Raw genomic sequence first — 16,331 nt, 5'->3', positions numbered from 1 at the left:
GAGATCCTCCATACTGACTGAAGATATAATGGCAGGAATATGATGTCACAGGTTGTTTGATACAAAAATCTAATGATACTGTACTAAGTAGTCTTTATATTGGCAGCAGTGTAAGTTCTGTTCCTGTGTTGGAAGCAGTTGACTTCTTTATATTGGCAGCAGTGTAACGTTACTTTGGAGCCATTTCATATCCTGTAAACAAGTGAAGGTCATCCTAAACTTTCAAAGTCTTCAAGCCAGACAAAATGTTCAAGACGCTTAAAATTATCCTTGTGCTTTTGTCATCTTGCTGCCACAGCTTGCTGGGTACTGTTATACACCTGAGTTACCCAGTCATGTTTTAGTACTTAAAGCTGTCCAGATTCTCTTCTCTAGAACTTACGCAGTAATGAGAGGGATTTCTTTTAGAGTCCTTAGATCCTAGTGCTTGATAACACTAAAAGTTTATTCATGTCTCTCATTTATCATATACACATTTAACTCTGGAGTGGTAGCTGTACCTGAGATAACTGACTGTTACTTCCTCTCATGAACACAGACCTTTTCGTCCCTCTGTCACATCAGTTGGTCGCATCAGAAACTCCTGCCATACTGTCCAGCGTGTAACACTGAATGGAGACAACCTCAACTCGGAAATCACTCTGGTTGGGGGCAATGATAAAGGGAGCTTTATTAGCTCTGTTAAGACAGGATCACTTGCAGAGAAAGCAGGCCTTCGGGAGGGACACCAAATCCTACTGGTGAGCATAAAGTAATCAACACTATTAGATGTCTGTCCACCTACACACATATGCACTTATACCATACTTTGTTTCTTCTTTCATCTTGTACTAATGACAAAGCATATGATTCATGCAGAAGAAAATCTCCTATTGACTGAGAACGCACGGGATAATAGTATTTACAGTCATCTGTACATACACTTTTGCAATTTACAGTAGCTCTGCATGGAAGAAATTAGAGCAACAGATGTTTTCTTTAATGCTGTATTGTACAGTACAGCCCCTTTGAAAACACCTAAGCAGGTGCTTCTGCTAAGTTGCTCTTTGCTTAGTTTTCTCTCCATTGCCAATGTTCCCAAACCATTTTCCTACTAAAATGTCTCCAAGGGGGAAAACCCCCTAAATCTTATATTTCTGCACAGTTTATTACTGGGATTACTGGGATTGTCAAATCTCTATCCTGATAGCAAAGTATCAGAAAGAGATTATGACACTTAAAAAAAAGATGGTATAATTGACTCAGAGATTGAACCTGCACTGGAGAGTAATATTTCTTTCATGTCTAGTTGGAGGGCTGCATTAAAGGGGAAAATCAGAGTGTTCCCTTGGATACTTGCACAAAGGAAGAAGTTCACTGGACAATTCAGAGGTGCAGTGGTCCAGTAACACTCCAGTATAAATCAAATCATGAAGGTAAGACCAAAAGTATTTCTCATCTCCAATAGTCCCAGGTCTATTATACTAACTTGTCTGGATGAGAATGACAGAACCAGAATGTCCTTTGTATTGGTACAAATCTGAAGCATGCCCACTGGTGTTAATTATAGCTACTCTGTGTAGCTGCTCCAGCTTTTAGCTTTGTGACTGAGAACAAAAAAAAGCCCATATGCTTGTCACTACAGGACTCAAGAATTTCCGTGGTGGGCCTATAATGACCTGACTGACAAAACACACTCAAGCTTATTTTTATATGCATTTTTCTGTAACACAATGCGGTGAGCTGAATGAGCTGAAGTCAATTTAGCATTTACCTGGTGGAGTTGCCCTGTTTATTACCTTTGTGCCTTTATCTTTAGCAGCTGGAGTTCATGTGTGCTGAATAGAATTTGATTTTAGTGTTCATGGCCTGTAATGATAATTTCAGGTTATGGATCAAAAATTACATTCCCAGATCCATTTTTTTACTGGTGTATATAAATTTGCAGGGTTTGGTTTTTATTATTATTTTAATGCTGGTTAGAGAATTTCAGCTCCATAGATCACACAGGAAGTGATGTCTTTGATTTTCTTTCATGGTTTCAAAGCTGGGAAACACTATTGCATTTTTGAGCATCAGTCAACTGCACATATAGCATGTAATTGATTATGGGAGTACCAATTACAGCTAATAATAATACAGGGAATAGCTTGTCATTAAACTTGGTGGTAGAACTCAAGCTGTACTTACAGGATGGAGCTATAGCTGTGTCTGCATCTTTGATGAGAAGTTCTCTGTTCACAGGTCATGTAAAGGACTGAAAGTGGAGTTACCTAAAAGTAATATTATTAGAAATATAATAAGAAAATTCTCACAGATTCTGATACCAGCAGCACGAGCTGTTTCTGAATCAATGCCCCATTGGTGTCTTTAAGGTGCAGGTCCATAACCTTGTGGTAACTAGTGTAACAAGCACTCTGGAAATATTAACTCTCTCTCAGGGGAGCCTCAGAAGTTTGTGCTGTGTGTTTCTCCACGAGGACGCCCAGGAATGCAGCAGTACTGAGGTTTGACCAGTAGTGATGATGCTTCACCCCTTTCTTCACTGCTGCAGGTTACAGGAAGCTGCTGTCGGAGCTGGAAGAAGGGCTGATCACATCGGGGGACTCATTTCATATCCGCTTGAACCTGAACATCTCCAGCCAGCTGGACTGCTGTTCCCTGTCAGTGAAATGTGATGAGATTGTTCATATTCTTGACACCATGTACCAGGGGAGGTATGAGTGGCTGTGTGCCAGAGTTGATCTGTTCACCGACAGAGACCTGGAAATGGGGACCATTCCCAACTACAGCAGGTCAGTGTAATGCTGAGTGACCATGGCTGAGAGCAGTGGTTCTGTATTAATAACTGCTGTAAGGAAATAGGTATATGTCTTAATTTTTTGAGATAAGGCCTGGTGATGTTAAACTGTAATAATAGCTATAAAGCTTTAGACAGGAGACTCCAGATGTTACCTGAAAGAATAATGTGGGCTTCTCAAAAAGTATCATAGGAAAATATGCCATGGAGATTCTTTAATCCTTAACTGTACTGCAGTCCTGCTCGTTATTTTGTTCCTGTGTTACTGTGTGGTTCAGTCAGTCCTCACTGCTATTTCTGTTTAATCTTTTCTGTAGGCACAGACCCACTGCAATCCAGCTTTCTTCTGAATGTTTTCAAAGATATCTTGATCTATGTGATTCCATCCTGTCTTTCAGAGCCCAGCAGCTTCTTTTGGTGAAGCTGCAGCGGTTGATGCACAGAGGGAGCAGAGATGAGACAGAAAGCTCACATAATACCCTTTGGGCACTTCGGGTAAGTAGCTACAAACAGGGTCTTTTAACATCTGATACTCCACTGCTACTTGTTCATTATGTTAATTTTACACAAAGTCCTGTTTCCACGTTTTGATTATGTCAGCCAATGGGCAACTTATGTTTGCTTTAAACAATATTATCCATGGCAAAGCACCTAGTGCTGGCACACTATTAACCCTTCCAGCTATGAGGGAATATGCTTTAAAAGTTTAATATCTATTCTGTGTTACAGTTAATCCTTCTCATTCTTCTCTGCCTGTAAGCCCCTAATGCATCTTCATATGCACATAAGGAAGAAGCTGTATCCTTGAAGTCAATAATCAGAATGATTTCTTTCCTACTGTGAGCAAGTATCTAATCCACAGAGCTATCATTGTCCCATATTAGATAGACCTGTCTCTTCCAACCTATATGCTATGGAGAGAAGTGGGATTATCAGGTCTTCACACACAACAGCCCTGCCAATTTCTCCTTTTCCCTCAGTGAAAGTAAATTGAGTTTTCTTTCTTTAGACCCAAGAATTCCTTCCTTACATAATTAAAAACTGACTTCCTGGTGTATTAGTTACCGTAAGTTACTATCAGAGCTTGGGAGACAAACATTTGCAGACACTGTAGCCAATGCATGTGTTTGATTTCAGTCAAGGTTAAGTGTCATGCATTCCTTCTGTACTCTAGTCCCCATCGATCAAAGGGATAGAGATCACTGGCAGAGATGGTAGTTAAAGCAGAAGCTTTGCATGCTGTTTCTTGGTGCAGAAATTACCTCTTTCTGCAGCTGTGGAGAGCAGTCTCCTGTGCAGAAAGGAATGTGGAAGAGCAGTAACAGAAGTGGTGTTACTCACTGTAGGCCATGCTATGTCTACAGTTTGCTTAGAACACTGCATTCCAGATAGATATCAATTTATCACTATCCTTTTATTGGAAATAGTAAATGTTCTGTTTCTTGAATGAGATTAAATAAAACAAAAAAAAATCCTGTTATTTTTCACTAGAATACATTGCAGCCAGAGGAGCCTGCACCACAGAGTGACCCAAAAACCAGCCCTCGCCTCTCCAGAGCAAGCTTTCTTCTGGGCCAAATATTACAGGTAATAAAGGTCAAATCTTCAGTGCAATGTCTGAAATAGTAGATTTGAGCAGCAGATCATAGAATCAAAGAATTATAGAATGGTTTGGGCTGGAAAGGACCTTAAGATCATCCAGTTCCAACACCTCTGCATAGGCAGGGATGCCTCACCCTAGACCATGTTGCCCAAGGCTCTGTCCAGCCTGGCCTTGAACACTGCCAGGGATGGGTCATTTACCACTTCTTTGGGCAACCTGTTCTAGTACCTCACCACCCTCACAGTAACGAACTTCTTCCTTATATCTAACCTGAACTCCCCCTGTTTAAGTTTGAGCCCATCACCCCTTGTCCTATTACTACAGCCCTTGATAAAGAGTCCCTCTCCAGCATCCTTGTAGCCCCCTTCAGATACTGGAAGGCTGCTGTGAGGTCTCTACGCAGCCGTCTCTTCTCCAGGCTGAACAGCTTATCTTCCTACGGGAGGTGCTCCAGCCCCCTGATCATCCTTGTGGTTTCCTCTGGACTTGCTCCAACAGCTCCATGTCCTTCTCATGTTGAGGACACCAGAACTGCACACAATACTCCAAGTGGGGTCTCACAAGAGCAAAGCAGAGCGGCAGGATCACCTCCTTTGACCTGCTGGTCATGCTTCTTTTGACACAGCCCAGGTTATGGTCGGTTTGTGAGCTGCAAGCACATGCTGCCAGCTCATGTTCAGATTCTTGTTCAGTTTTCTCATGTTCAGATGTTTCTCATGTTCATGTTCAGGTTCTCCTGTCCAGATATTCTCAAGCTATCCTGATTTCCCCAGAAACCCCACCTCACCTATAGCAGTTGTATCAGGATTTATTCCTATCAGAAAGAGATTTAATATATGAAAAAGATTACTGGATTTGTGTCTTCTAATTGCTCTTGTGAAGTTGGGTGTTCAACTGCATGCCTTCCATTACTGATTTAGCTGGATGAATCAAACATGTCTGCCATCAGAGGCAGAAATGTGTTTTGCTTGAATCACAAGGAAAAATACATTGGGCTAGACCAAATCCTCAAGGTTCTGTGAGATAAGGTGCAATCAGAAAATAGTCCTTTAATTGTAGGTCAGTGACTCTGAGCATTACAGAGACTGTGGGTGAAAGATAAAAGTCTTGTGAAGGGAGATGGTTGTGAAAGTTAGCAAATATAGGAGGAAGAATTTATATTTGGATAGATATATCCAGACATGGATGAGAAACGTGGATGAGAAATGAAAGTATGCACCCTGTTTCTCAGTGTGAATATGTGCCTTTGGGGAGGCTTTAGGTCTCTCTGGCACAGCAAAGAAAGAGGCAGAGTTTTGGGTATAACCTGTGATGGATCTGTGCAAATACTCAGAGTGGATATGTTACTCTGCTGTGGATACATCAGTGCTTGTACTGGTGGTAGCAGGGAGTTCTGTGAGTTAAAAAACATGCTGCTTAAGAGCAGAGAACAAAATAAGAAATCCCAAAGGGGATTAACAAAGGCTCTGAATGAGATCTATGATATTTAAAGAGCCTTAGAATTCAGTCAACAGATCCATGGGAGTCTTGGCTTCAATAGACATAGAAAATTCAGACCTCATAGATAAAAAGTGTGGGCTGATGAATACATGGGAGAATAAATAATGTAAGAAATGAGGTTCAAATCTCTTTGTTCACTTTTTCAGTTTGTCAGTAGGTCTGAAAACAAATACAAGCGTATGAATAGCAATGAGCGAGTCCGTATCGTCACTGGCTGGCCCTCTGGTGTGGCACGGACCTCATCTGAAGCAAAGAAGGTGTTGCCTGAGAAACTGGAAGGTATGGATATAAAATAGTAATAGCTTTTACACACATAGCACTGATAAAAAGGCTGGTTTAACAGCATGGCTATGAAAAACATCATAGACCTTTCCTATTATTGCCATCTGTGGCCCACTCTGTGCAAAGATTCAACAGCATTTGTGACCAAAACTGATTTTACTTTAAGTGATTGGAGCGTTAAGCCTTCATGGGCAAGTTTAGGACACTGAAACTCCCTGTTTGGTTGGCAGTTCTTCTTAGGTGATTTCTTATTCTTTGTCCAAAAGCATTTAACTCAAATAAGTCCACTTAATAAGCAGCAAGATTCCCTAAGCAAGTTAAACTGTGAAATCACCTCTTGAAAGCAAAAAGTATTTGAATTATTTAGTATTAGGTTGGACATCATACTACTTTATATACAGTAAAGACAACCCTGGCAAAAGAGAAAGAACTATGCATGTATGACTAAGCATGTCATTTCTCCTTCTTTTTCTTCAAATACTAATGGAGAGGAAACCAGAAGGTAAATGTCTTGCTCTTTACTCAGATTTGGATTCTGAAAATGAAATCAATAAGAGGCTCAGCCTGATTCCTTATAGCTTCGTGAGACCAATCCACTGTGAGCGCAGGCGCCCTGTACTTTTCACCCCCACCATGCTTGCTAAGACTTTGGTGCAGAAGCTTCTCAACTCCGGAGGTGCCCTGGAATTCAACATATGCAAGCCAGGTAATGGGATAAAAGAGGACCACGACTGTTACCCCTCAGTGTTGGAAACAAGAACATATGTATGCGCGCACAAGTAGGGGCGCTCACATGTGTGATAGCTGCTTGAGGGACTTCAAGTCACATCAGGGCGATGTGTAGCTGTAAATTCTACTGTTTGAGAATATCTGAGATATTTGAGTGTTTCTGAGACAGCCAGTGCACATGGTCACAAGATTCTGTGTCTGTGAATATTACCCGTGTGTATGCTGTGTGGTTGCTAGGATGCCCCTCAGAGACTGAACTGCTGGGAGTGCTCTTTCTGTTTGCATACAGTTTGCATACTGCGTATCTAGGCGTTGTGAAATTTCGATTAATTTGTTTCTCGTATTCTCCATTATGAGGAATATCTTCCCTAGAGCGACTTTACAATTCTAGCTCGTTCAAGGCTGTGAAGATTGTGCATTTGATCTGCTCAAGGAAACTGATTTTCTTCCATGCTAAGTATTTATCATTAAAGCAGTATGCAGTCCAGTGATTGCTGTAGGGCAGGATTGTATACAACGCAGCGTTAAACATAGCTGACGTTTTGTTTTTACACTAATGCTGAATACCCACCGCATAGTCTTGCAGTCTTGCAGTTACCCAGGCAAACTGAAAAGTTAAGTATTATAATAAATATCCCCTGTCTTGCAACATAAAACAAAAGCTTTGATGTAGAGCTGCAATTCACAAGGGGGCCAGTACCACACACTGCAACCTAAGCCAAATTCTTTGTAACTTTAAACACAAATGTTGGAACACTGAATCCTTGGGTTTGGAGCCTATACCGAAGAGACCTCCTTTTTTTTAGCGCTTCTCAGCATCATCCAGCCCTGAAATGTTCCTATATAACATTAGGCATGGGAATTGTATTTACTGTTTTAATTTAATGCCTTCATAGTGTTGTAGTAATTGCCCAAGGACTCGCTGGTGCAGGATATAGCTGGGATGCTCAGCTGTGATCAGATTAGGCTTTAATTGAATTCAATGGAAGAAATGAGGCAGCTGCTAAGACAGTTCATTGCTGCTCTTTCCCTGAACCATCCTTATATCCTGTGTGAAACACTATGGGATAGTTTTCTAGGTGTTCTGTGTTGTTACCTTGATTTTGTTCTCATTTCTTTCCAGATATTGTAACAAAGGAAGAGTTTTTAAGGAAACAAAGAACGGAGACTATCATCTTCAGCAGAGAAAAGAATGCGAACATGTATGAATGTATCATACCTGCCAATATTGAGGCTGTCACTGCCAAGGTGCTTAGAGTACTCTGTATCCTCTCGGTAGGCTGTCTGTGACACTCTCTGCAATGTATGTTTTCTTCTTGAATAAGGGACTGACCAATTCACATTGCATGTTCTCTCTCTTGCCAACCTTCAGTCTCAGATTTGTATTTATCCCCCCCAAAATGGCTTTTATTTGTGCTCTAGCTTTCCCTTTTCTTTTTTATTCTCAGCCACATCCTTTTATATTCTCGCTCATTCCCTGTGATGACCCACATTGATGCAGCAAAATATCCTTTCATTTTCTTGGCTTCATCCCTTATTCATTTCCTTTTCATATCATAAGTATATATGAATATGTGAAAGAATAAGAGATACAGGGGCCTGGACAAAAGAAAGGATAGCCTGAGACACAGACACAAGGCTGTACAGTACAAAGATAACAATGTCAGACAGAGATCTTACACGGAGTGCATTTGATGCACAGCATGGAAAAGGGAGAATTAAAGTGATGTTTTTTTCTCTCACAACTAGTTGCAGTAGATGTTCTCTTTGAATAAAGGGCAACTATGTGTGTTTGTGTATCTATGCAAAACTGGTATTTGATCATACTCTTCATCTCTAGATCAATCCATTTCTATTTTAAACCTTTTCAGAAAGCTATTAAGCTCAGCTGTTATTTGACTAGTTTTAAACCCCTAGGAGGACTTTGGACTTTAAATGTATATTTGATTAAAAGTTTTTAAATCAGTACAGTGGTAAATGAAGAGCTTTTCAGCTGACCCCATAAGGTATGGATACCTTTATCTCGAGATTCCACAGCAATGAATGTTCCTTTGTGACTGTGTGTTATGACTTTGTTTTTAGAACAAGCATTGTCTCCTGGAAGCCGGAATAAGCTGCACAAAGGATTTAATCAAAGCCAAGATATATCCTATTGTTCTTTTCATCAGAGTCTCAGAGAAAAACATCAAGAGGTTCAGGTAACATCAAACCTTTTGCATATTAGATACTCTGTCTTTTTCAGTGCTTAATTCTCGAGTCCAATAATGTTCTTACTGAGAGAAGAACCTCTTCTCTCTTTATCTGGTACTTTTGTGTGCACTATTTTGTCCCTTGACTCCTCCCTGAAATCTTACAACCTGAGGAAGTAGGAATTCCCCAAATCAAGTACTCTTTCAGTGCCACTGATAGCAATGAGCACTGTGGGAGGATAAGACTGAAGAATATTTGATTTTCTCCATGCTCAGCACTCCCACAGCATTTCTCAAGGTAATGCTAGCTGGAAGAGGAAAGGTCATAAACACTTGCAGTCTCCCTACATTCACTCCTTATAAATTGTTTCCCCATAGCAAATATTTCTCGCTGGGGTCAGAGTGGAGGTAAGGGGATGATAGACCTGGAGTAACTGTATTTTCCACTGCTTTTATTGCTTGCATAGTCAATAGGAAATAAATTCTTGATGGGACAGCTGGGACTACAGGATTAACTTAAAGTGTTAATACATTTGGTTTTGGTCCATTCATTTGATACAGGAAACTATTGCCAAAGCCAGAGACTGAAGATGAGTTTTTACGTATGTGCCGTCTTAAGGAGAAAGAACTGGAAGCTCTGCCGTGTCTTTATGCCTCTGTAGAGGCTGATGCATGGAGCAGTATTGAAGATCTCATCCGAACAATAAAAGACAGGATCGGAGAAGAGCAGCGTAAAACCATTTGGATAGATGAAGATCAGCTATAAAAGCCAATAAGTCAAATAGGAGCTTATTGGTGACAAAAGGACATATCCAGGTGGAGCAGGGGCTCACAGAATTCTGTGTTTAGGTGCCTAGTGCTCACTCCTGTTTCATGCCTGCTGGCTGGGGACTTCCTGCTGGTGGAATACATCTATGGAATAGAACAGGGGCTGTGCTGAATAGCTGATGTCTTAGATGCTGGGGATATAGGATGTGGGTCAAACCACAGCCTCACCACAGCTTCTGACTCACCAGCCTTTCTTAAGGAACAGCAGTTGTTTAACATGTGAGAAGGACAAAGATCTTGAGAGGGAGCTCGGGGTAATTTATTATGTTAAAACTATGGATCTCATTTGGCTCATTGAAAACTTCTGATGAGATCAGATAAGTGGAATCTAAGAGGAAAAAAATGAAACGTGGGGATTGGACTAAAGGATACGGAATTGAGATGTGCCACACACACACCCTGAGGTGAGATTCTGAACATACCCGATCAAGGAAGCTGAAGGCTGGTTGGTACCAACAGCAACACTACCACTGGTGGCCACAGCAGCTCTGTAGCCCTGTGTCTCCATAACCACTTTAATCAGAGAAGAATAAAATACCTATTATTCCTGGCATTAATTAAAATGACAGTTCTCCCTCCCTTTTTAAACCCTGATTTTATTTAACAGTTTTGCAGGTTTCCTTTGCAGTTCTGGCACTTACAGGAAAATAGACTCCACTGTCCCAGTGGCACATCACATCTTCCCACATCTGCCAATGTTTCTTTTCATTGATTCCTGCCTCTGCATTGTACTCATTTGTACATCTCTCATTTTTAAACATCTTTTTACTTGGGGAAAATACCACAGTGCCTTCTTGAGACAACAGGTTTCCCTGTTTCACCACTGAAATCTATATATCTCTACAACATCATCTCCTGCCAACATGCCTGCTCACAACAGGAGGGACTGTTCTGAGAAGAAGCAGAGGAGAATTTCATAAGCCAGTAATTGCTGTGAGCCACTCAGTCCTTGACCTTTCTGCCATGATTGACAGCAAGGAGACCAGCAAGCATCGCACTGTGCTGTGGCCAAGTAGGATAATATTTTCAAAAGTGTGGATGTGACTTAGAAGACCGCATTCCATTTTCAAAAGCACTTAACTCCTCAGAGAGTTGAAGTTCCACTGATAATGAGCGGGACTTAGACTCCTAAATCTCTTCAGTCTTTCAAATTTTTCCCTCTGTGCATTAGACACTGTATTGAGACTGCCAAATTGATTCAATAAAACTGACCAGATAATGATGTGCACGATTGCTGATCTGAAATGCAATAAAAATTGACCTACAGATGAAGAGTTGTACTTTCCATTACCCTTAGATCCTTCATTCCTTACCATGCTCCTCCCTTTTAAGATGCGTTTAAAAACAAATCTATCTTTGCTTCTGTGTTCATCCCCAGTCCCCCATCTTGGTGCTGCAGGTTGGAATAGAGCAGCTGGCAATAAAACCACAAACAGCATCCAAGCAAAACATCTGGCCTGGTTGCCCTCACTAGATTAACTGCTACGTTGTGTTTTCAGTGAGCTTCTCATGTTGTGGCTGTCTGTCAGGTGGGCTGGGTCAGTACATGCTGGCTTGTGGGATTGTGCTTTTCCGCTCTTTCATACGCATCATTTTTTAACTAATGGTATCTTCTAGAAGTCGTTTATGTCACTTTACATCTAATTTCTGCTGCTGTGTTTCTCAAATTATTAATGTTTGAGAGGCTGTTCATAGCTAGCATTTCTCAGAGAATAGCTCTTTGCCTGCCCAATGCCATCTGTTTGGACTGTGCAAGCAGGGGACACCACTATTTGCAATCCCTTTACAAAGTACAGGCTGCATGCACAATCTGCAACTCCCTCCAGGGCAAAGAATAACAACCAGTTGAGGTATATATAGAACAAATTGGATGATTCTTCAGAGATCTTTTGTAGCTCAAGCAGAAATAAGAAATTATCTGCTGGAGAAGCTAAGCCTTCCAGGAGCATTTTGCATTTATTCCTCTTGTCCTGATAATGCAACCTTGTGTAACAGCTGCCTGTGGTTTGTTACTGCCCCTCTTGCGATGATTCCAGGGTCCATACCTGAGAATTGGCAGGGGTCCATACCTGGCAGGTCTGTAAGAATAATTCTCATCTGCTTCAGCAAAATTTCAGCCAGGTCAGCATCGGGTCCCTTCAGGAGCAACAAGCTGACTGCTCACCACACAGAACTCATAGGATGTCCATGTCCCACCGGCTGTGCCACTGGGATCAGGAACATCTGGTGGAATGGCTGGAACAGATGGCTCATGGGGCAGAGGGATACCTCAGTCTGCCGTGGTTGTTTCTGCAGTGATCTTCTCTCACCATAGCTTTATTTCTGAGCCCTCTTTACACAGACATCAGCTGTGGATGTGATTTATCTCACTTAACTTTAGACATAGGAAAGGTATGTGCCAAAGTCTAAAGGAGGTTCCATTTGCAATGAATGGAGATACACCTCTAAAGAGCTATTTGTCTAACTTAGGTAGATGGCTATCTAAGGCTGAGATGAATTGCCTTCTGAACTGGCTGTTGTTTGAGTTTTTAAAGGACTTTAGAAAGAAACTAGAGAATTAGCCTGGCCTTTAGCATTTAGCTTTTAGATGTGTAATTTAGGAGAGCTAAACCACCTTAAGGGAGAAGTGGAGTAAGAGATTGAGGGAGATGATAAGAAAAGATCTAATTATTTCTGTGAAACGAGAGGAATGAATACATGGAACAGACTTTTCTTCTTGGTATCTGTGTACATGTCCCATAAATTCTCAGCTCTGCAGAAACTATAAGGCATTGTGGTTTTCTACTCATGTGATGCAAAGCAATGAGACTCTGCTGAAGTTCACTGATAGAGCTGTGTGCTGTAGTCTGCATTATCCTCATCTCTCTGACTCAATGGAGAAGGATGGAAAACTATATTCCCCCTTAACTTCTGGATATGAGCTCAAAGGGCAAATCTATAGCTGGGAGCATGAATTGCAGGACTGCAGCAAAGTGAAAGGAGACGATGTCATTTACACTACCCAAGAAGATGCTTGTGATCTAGATCCAAATGCTGTCCGTCTAAACTGGAAGAAATTAACCTTTGCATCTTTTGAAATATATTCGAATCTACAGGCTTGAAAAGAAGCCATGAATTTCCCAAAATGTCAGAGAGTTGGAATCAGTGTGGATTGCAAGTCCTGGAATGACAGATTTGCAGTGCAAATTTGGAACATGGGCTGTAGATCGTTGCAGTATTTTTCATTCTGTTAAGTCTCACTGTGAGGTATTGCTTTAGGTACCAGCCACTTCCCTCCTCGCATATACATCCAATATCTACAAACCTGGGCTCCTCATCACATACAGAAATGTCTACATGGGCATAGCCAGCCTCAGCATTGATTGTATGGTTGAAAAACTGGAAGCAATGATTAAGAAAACAAAATGGCAATTGGGAAGGTTGTAAATGTTTGTGATAAACAGTATCACAACTCAAGCCAAAGCAGACTCTCAGCCTGTTCTCATCAAAGTGTAAACGTGTGATAAGTTTTATGTTGGATTGTTCTGTGGGTGGTTTTGTGTTGCTGGACAGCACTTGGTGTAAGGTTTATGATTAATAATGACTTGCAGATACCACTGAAATTCAGATAAATTCAGTCTAATAAAGAGAAAAATGCCATCTGCAGACCCAAGTTTGAACTGGAGGCCACCCTTGCACACCAGAGCAAGCAGCCTGACACACACAGCTTGATCTCAGTCCTGGATCTCTACCTCAGGTAAGCAACATTTATCAATCAACCCACGTTAAAATCAGATCACTCAAGGTTTTTAATTGAAGTCTGGGAACATTTCTCAGTAATTTGTATTTTAAGTTCAAAAGGAATTAACAGAAAGTCCAAGTCATTGCCCTGTATTTGCTATGCTACTTCTTAAAAAGCTGTAAAGCATCAGCTAATAACCATGTTTCAGAATGTACTATTGGGAAACTACTACTTCTCTCCTTTAAGAGCTCACAAGAGCCTGCTGAAAAATTTTCGGATGTAGATTGTTCTTTGGAAAATGTCATTGAAAAATTGGCCACTAGAAAATGCAATTGGAAACATTTTCAATGGAATATTTTTAAGTTTGAAACTGTGTTTTCATCTCAATCAATTGCCTACAGAAACATTTCCATTCTAACACTTAATTTTTAATACATTTAAAGTGTTTCAATAATACTGAAGCAGTCCTTTTCAATATTTCACATACTTACAATGTTTCACCTAAAACCAGCTTTTTCTTGTTTTCATTTTTTTATTTTTACAATTGAAATATTGTTTTAAAGCCTGCATTTAAACATTTGATTGAAACAGTTGTTGAAGAAAATCTTGTATTTGATGTTTATGTACTACAACATAATGGAAGTAATGGCTTACTGCTATCAGAGGTGGTATAATGCCTATGATCACAAGGAAAGAAATCAAACCGAATCTTGCTTTGCATTGTGTTTAACTCCACTGCTAAAATGATGTATTGTGTAAGTCAGTATCATGCAGTTCAGCACCTTGGGGAACTGTTGCAGGTAAAAATTTCATGCAAACCTTATTACCCCGAATTTGATATTCCTTTGAATGAGAATTCTGGCTGGAGGCTAAGCTGTCAATCGGTCGGTCTGCAGCACTGACAGCTCTGGCAGCACAATTTGCAAAGGAGTCGGAACACACACAAAGCAGAATTTTGCCTATGAACTTTAAGTGGAGATAGTTGCCAAAGCTGGAAAACTGCCTGTAAACCTCTTAGGGGTTTCTGTATTCTTTTATGCCAAACTATTTTCATGGCCTAAGCAAAGATGAAGTCAGGGAGTCACTAGTCGGGGAGACCAACCTCAGCTCTGAGGGGTTCAGACTTTCTGAATCCTGGAGCTGCCACGTGCATTAAAACACTGCACAGGCACATCAGGCTAAGATGTGTAAGCAGCATCTAACTTGTTATTATGCTGTCCCCTGGAGATTGTAGTAGACACAGGGTTTGGGACTTTCAGGACATCAGTGTTCTAGGATATTGCAGTTATTTGAATTGAGTTCTCCAAGTCATTCAGCATTAATCAGCTTATACTGTGAAGCCAATCAAATGCGTTCCTCTTGGGGCAGTTTCTGTCTCCCTTGCTCTCGTCCAGTTCTGAGAACTGAATAGTATAGCACTATTTTGTGCTATACCATTAAAAGGTGCACAAGATTTCAACCAAGAAATTGTGATTCCTTTCTTGTAAGTCACTGTTTTCTCCATTTTTCCTGCTTGCTCAGTTTCCAGAACTCTTGTTTGCTCTCCACTCTGTATAATACATAGGCTGATGAGGGTTTGTAGCCCTGAGATCCTTCACCAGAGCACTACTCTATGCAGTGATCTAGTACTCCGAAAGATTAAGGAAAGTGTGTAGATTGAAACTGTAATTCCAGAAAAACCTTGTGCTTTACCAGACTTGTCTGTAGAATAAAAAGGAGGCTCTCCATGTATCAATGCAATGAGCCTTTTGACCTTGGAGACCAAATCCCACTGTGATTTTTGGTTCAAGCCCAGTGAATAAGGTTCTTTTGCTCTTATAGCTTGGATGGCAGCACAGGTATTGCCTGGGACATACCTCCTGGCACAGCAGGAGTTACACCAACACTGTTCTGCCCACACAGTGCCTGGAAGAACTGGGGTAACCGTTGTGTCTGACACTTTCCTGAGCAGAAAGCCTATTTCAGCCAACGCAAAACTGAAAGACTATGACACAGAATTTCCTCCTGTGTCTTTCAGGTACTGCAGAATTCTGCCATGCTCCTAGAAATCACACTTGATATTTCTGTGAATCTCTGTCTTGCCTTTAGGGATGATCCTGGACCCAAACACTAAAAAACAGAAGGCCTCCCATCCCTGCAGTTTTCATCTGTAGACCTGATGCTTCTTTATGAAGGTGTTGTTAATGTCTTTGTACAGCCCAAGCGAGTGGACAGAGCTGATGTGGCTTGTCCACATGGGTCAGTAGCATGGTCCAGCTTCCCAACCTGTGCTGCTTCTCACACTGCTCTGAACAAGAATATATTGCAAGTCTGGCAGCTGTATCAAGGATTTGAGTGGTGGCTGCCTTAAGTGGTGAGATTTCTAGTTTGATTTGAAAAGCCTACCACTAAGCCAAGTTAGAACAACAGGAAACTCATCCACCCTCCCTTCCCCACCCCCTTTTTTCTGTTCCTCTGCTGCAGAAACTTTCTGATGTTCAGATCAGAGGCTCTCTGGGGTTAAATGCACCATTAGTCACTGGAAAAGAGGGGAAAAAAGACCCTTTAAAAGCAGATGGTGGGTGATAGAGAACCTGTCTGAGAGTAAATACCTCCAACAGCATGTCTGCTTCATCAGATATTAGCATCAAAAGCTGTCTGACAATTTAGCAGCAAACAGCAGTATTGATTTTCTTCCAAACTACAGATACAGGGAGACAA

At 41.1% G+C, this 16,331-nt stretch overlaps 1 protein-coding gene across 3 annotated transcripts in view; it reads left to right on the top strand.

Annotated features, from left to right (window-relative positions):
• CARD11 (caspase recruitment domain family member 11) overlaps positions 1-11,182 on the top strand; it is a 61,865-nt gene extending 50,683 nt beyond the window's left edge. For all 3 annotated transcript variants that reach the window (XM_061474190.1, XM_061474191.1, XM_061474189.1), the window contains exons 15-24: positions 539-740; positions 1,289-1,415; positions 2,534-2,774; positions 3,178-3,274; positions 4,271-4,366; positions 6,029-6,161; positions 6,691-6,870; positions 8,017-8,141; positions 8,976-9,091; positions 9,644-11,182. In XM_061474190.1, the coding sequence (XP_061330174.1) occupies positions 539-740; positions 1,289-1,415; positions 2,534-2,774; positions 3,178-3,274; positions 4,271-4,366; positions 6,029-6,161; positions 6,691-6,870; positions 8,017-8,141; positions 8,976-9,091; positions 9,644-9,848 (1,522 nt within the window). In that variant the 3' untranslated portion in view covers positions 9,849-11,182. The remainder of the gene's footprint in view (positions 1-538; positions 741-1,288; positions 1,416-2,533; positions 2,775-3,177; positions 3,275-4,270; positions 4,367-6,028; positions 6,162-6,690; positions 6,871-8,016; positions 8,142-8,975; positions 9,092-9,643) is intronic.
• Positions 11,183-16,331: the final 5,149 nt, after the last annotated feature.

The sequence above is a fragment of the Pezoporus flaviventris genome, unplaced genomic scaffold, assembly GCF_033815535.1.
Source record: "Pezoporus flaviventris isolate CSIRO_AGI_PZ_B2104156 unplaced genomic scaffold, CSIRO_AGI_Pfla_v1 ptg000078l, whole genome shotgun sequence".
In the NCBI taxonomy this organism is placed as follows: Eukaryota; Metazoa; Chordata; class Aves; order Psittaciformes; family Psittacidae; genus Pezoporus; species Pezoporus flaviventris.
The sequence above is the reverse complement of the archived record's forward strand: the minus strand, read 5'-3'. Positions and strand labels throughout refer to the sequence as shown.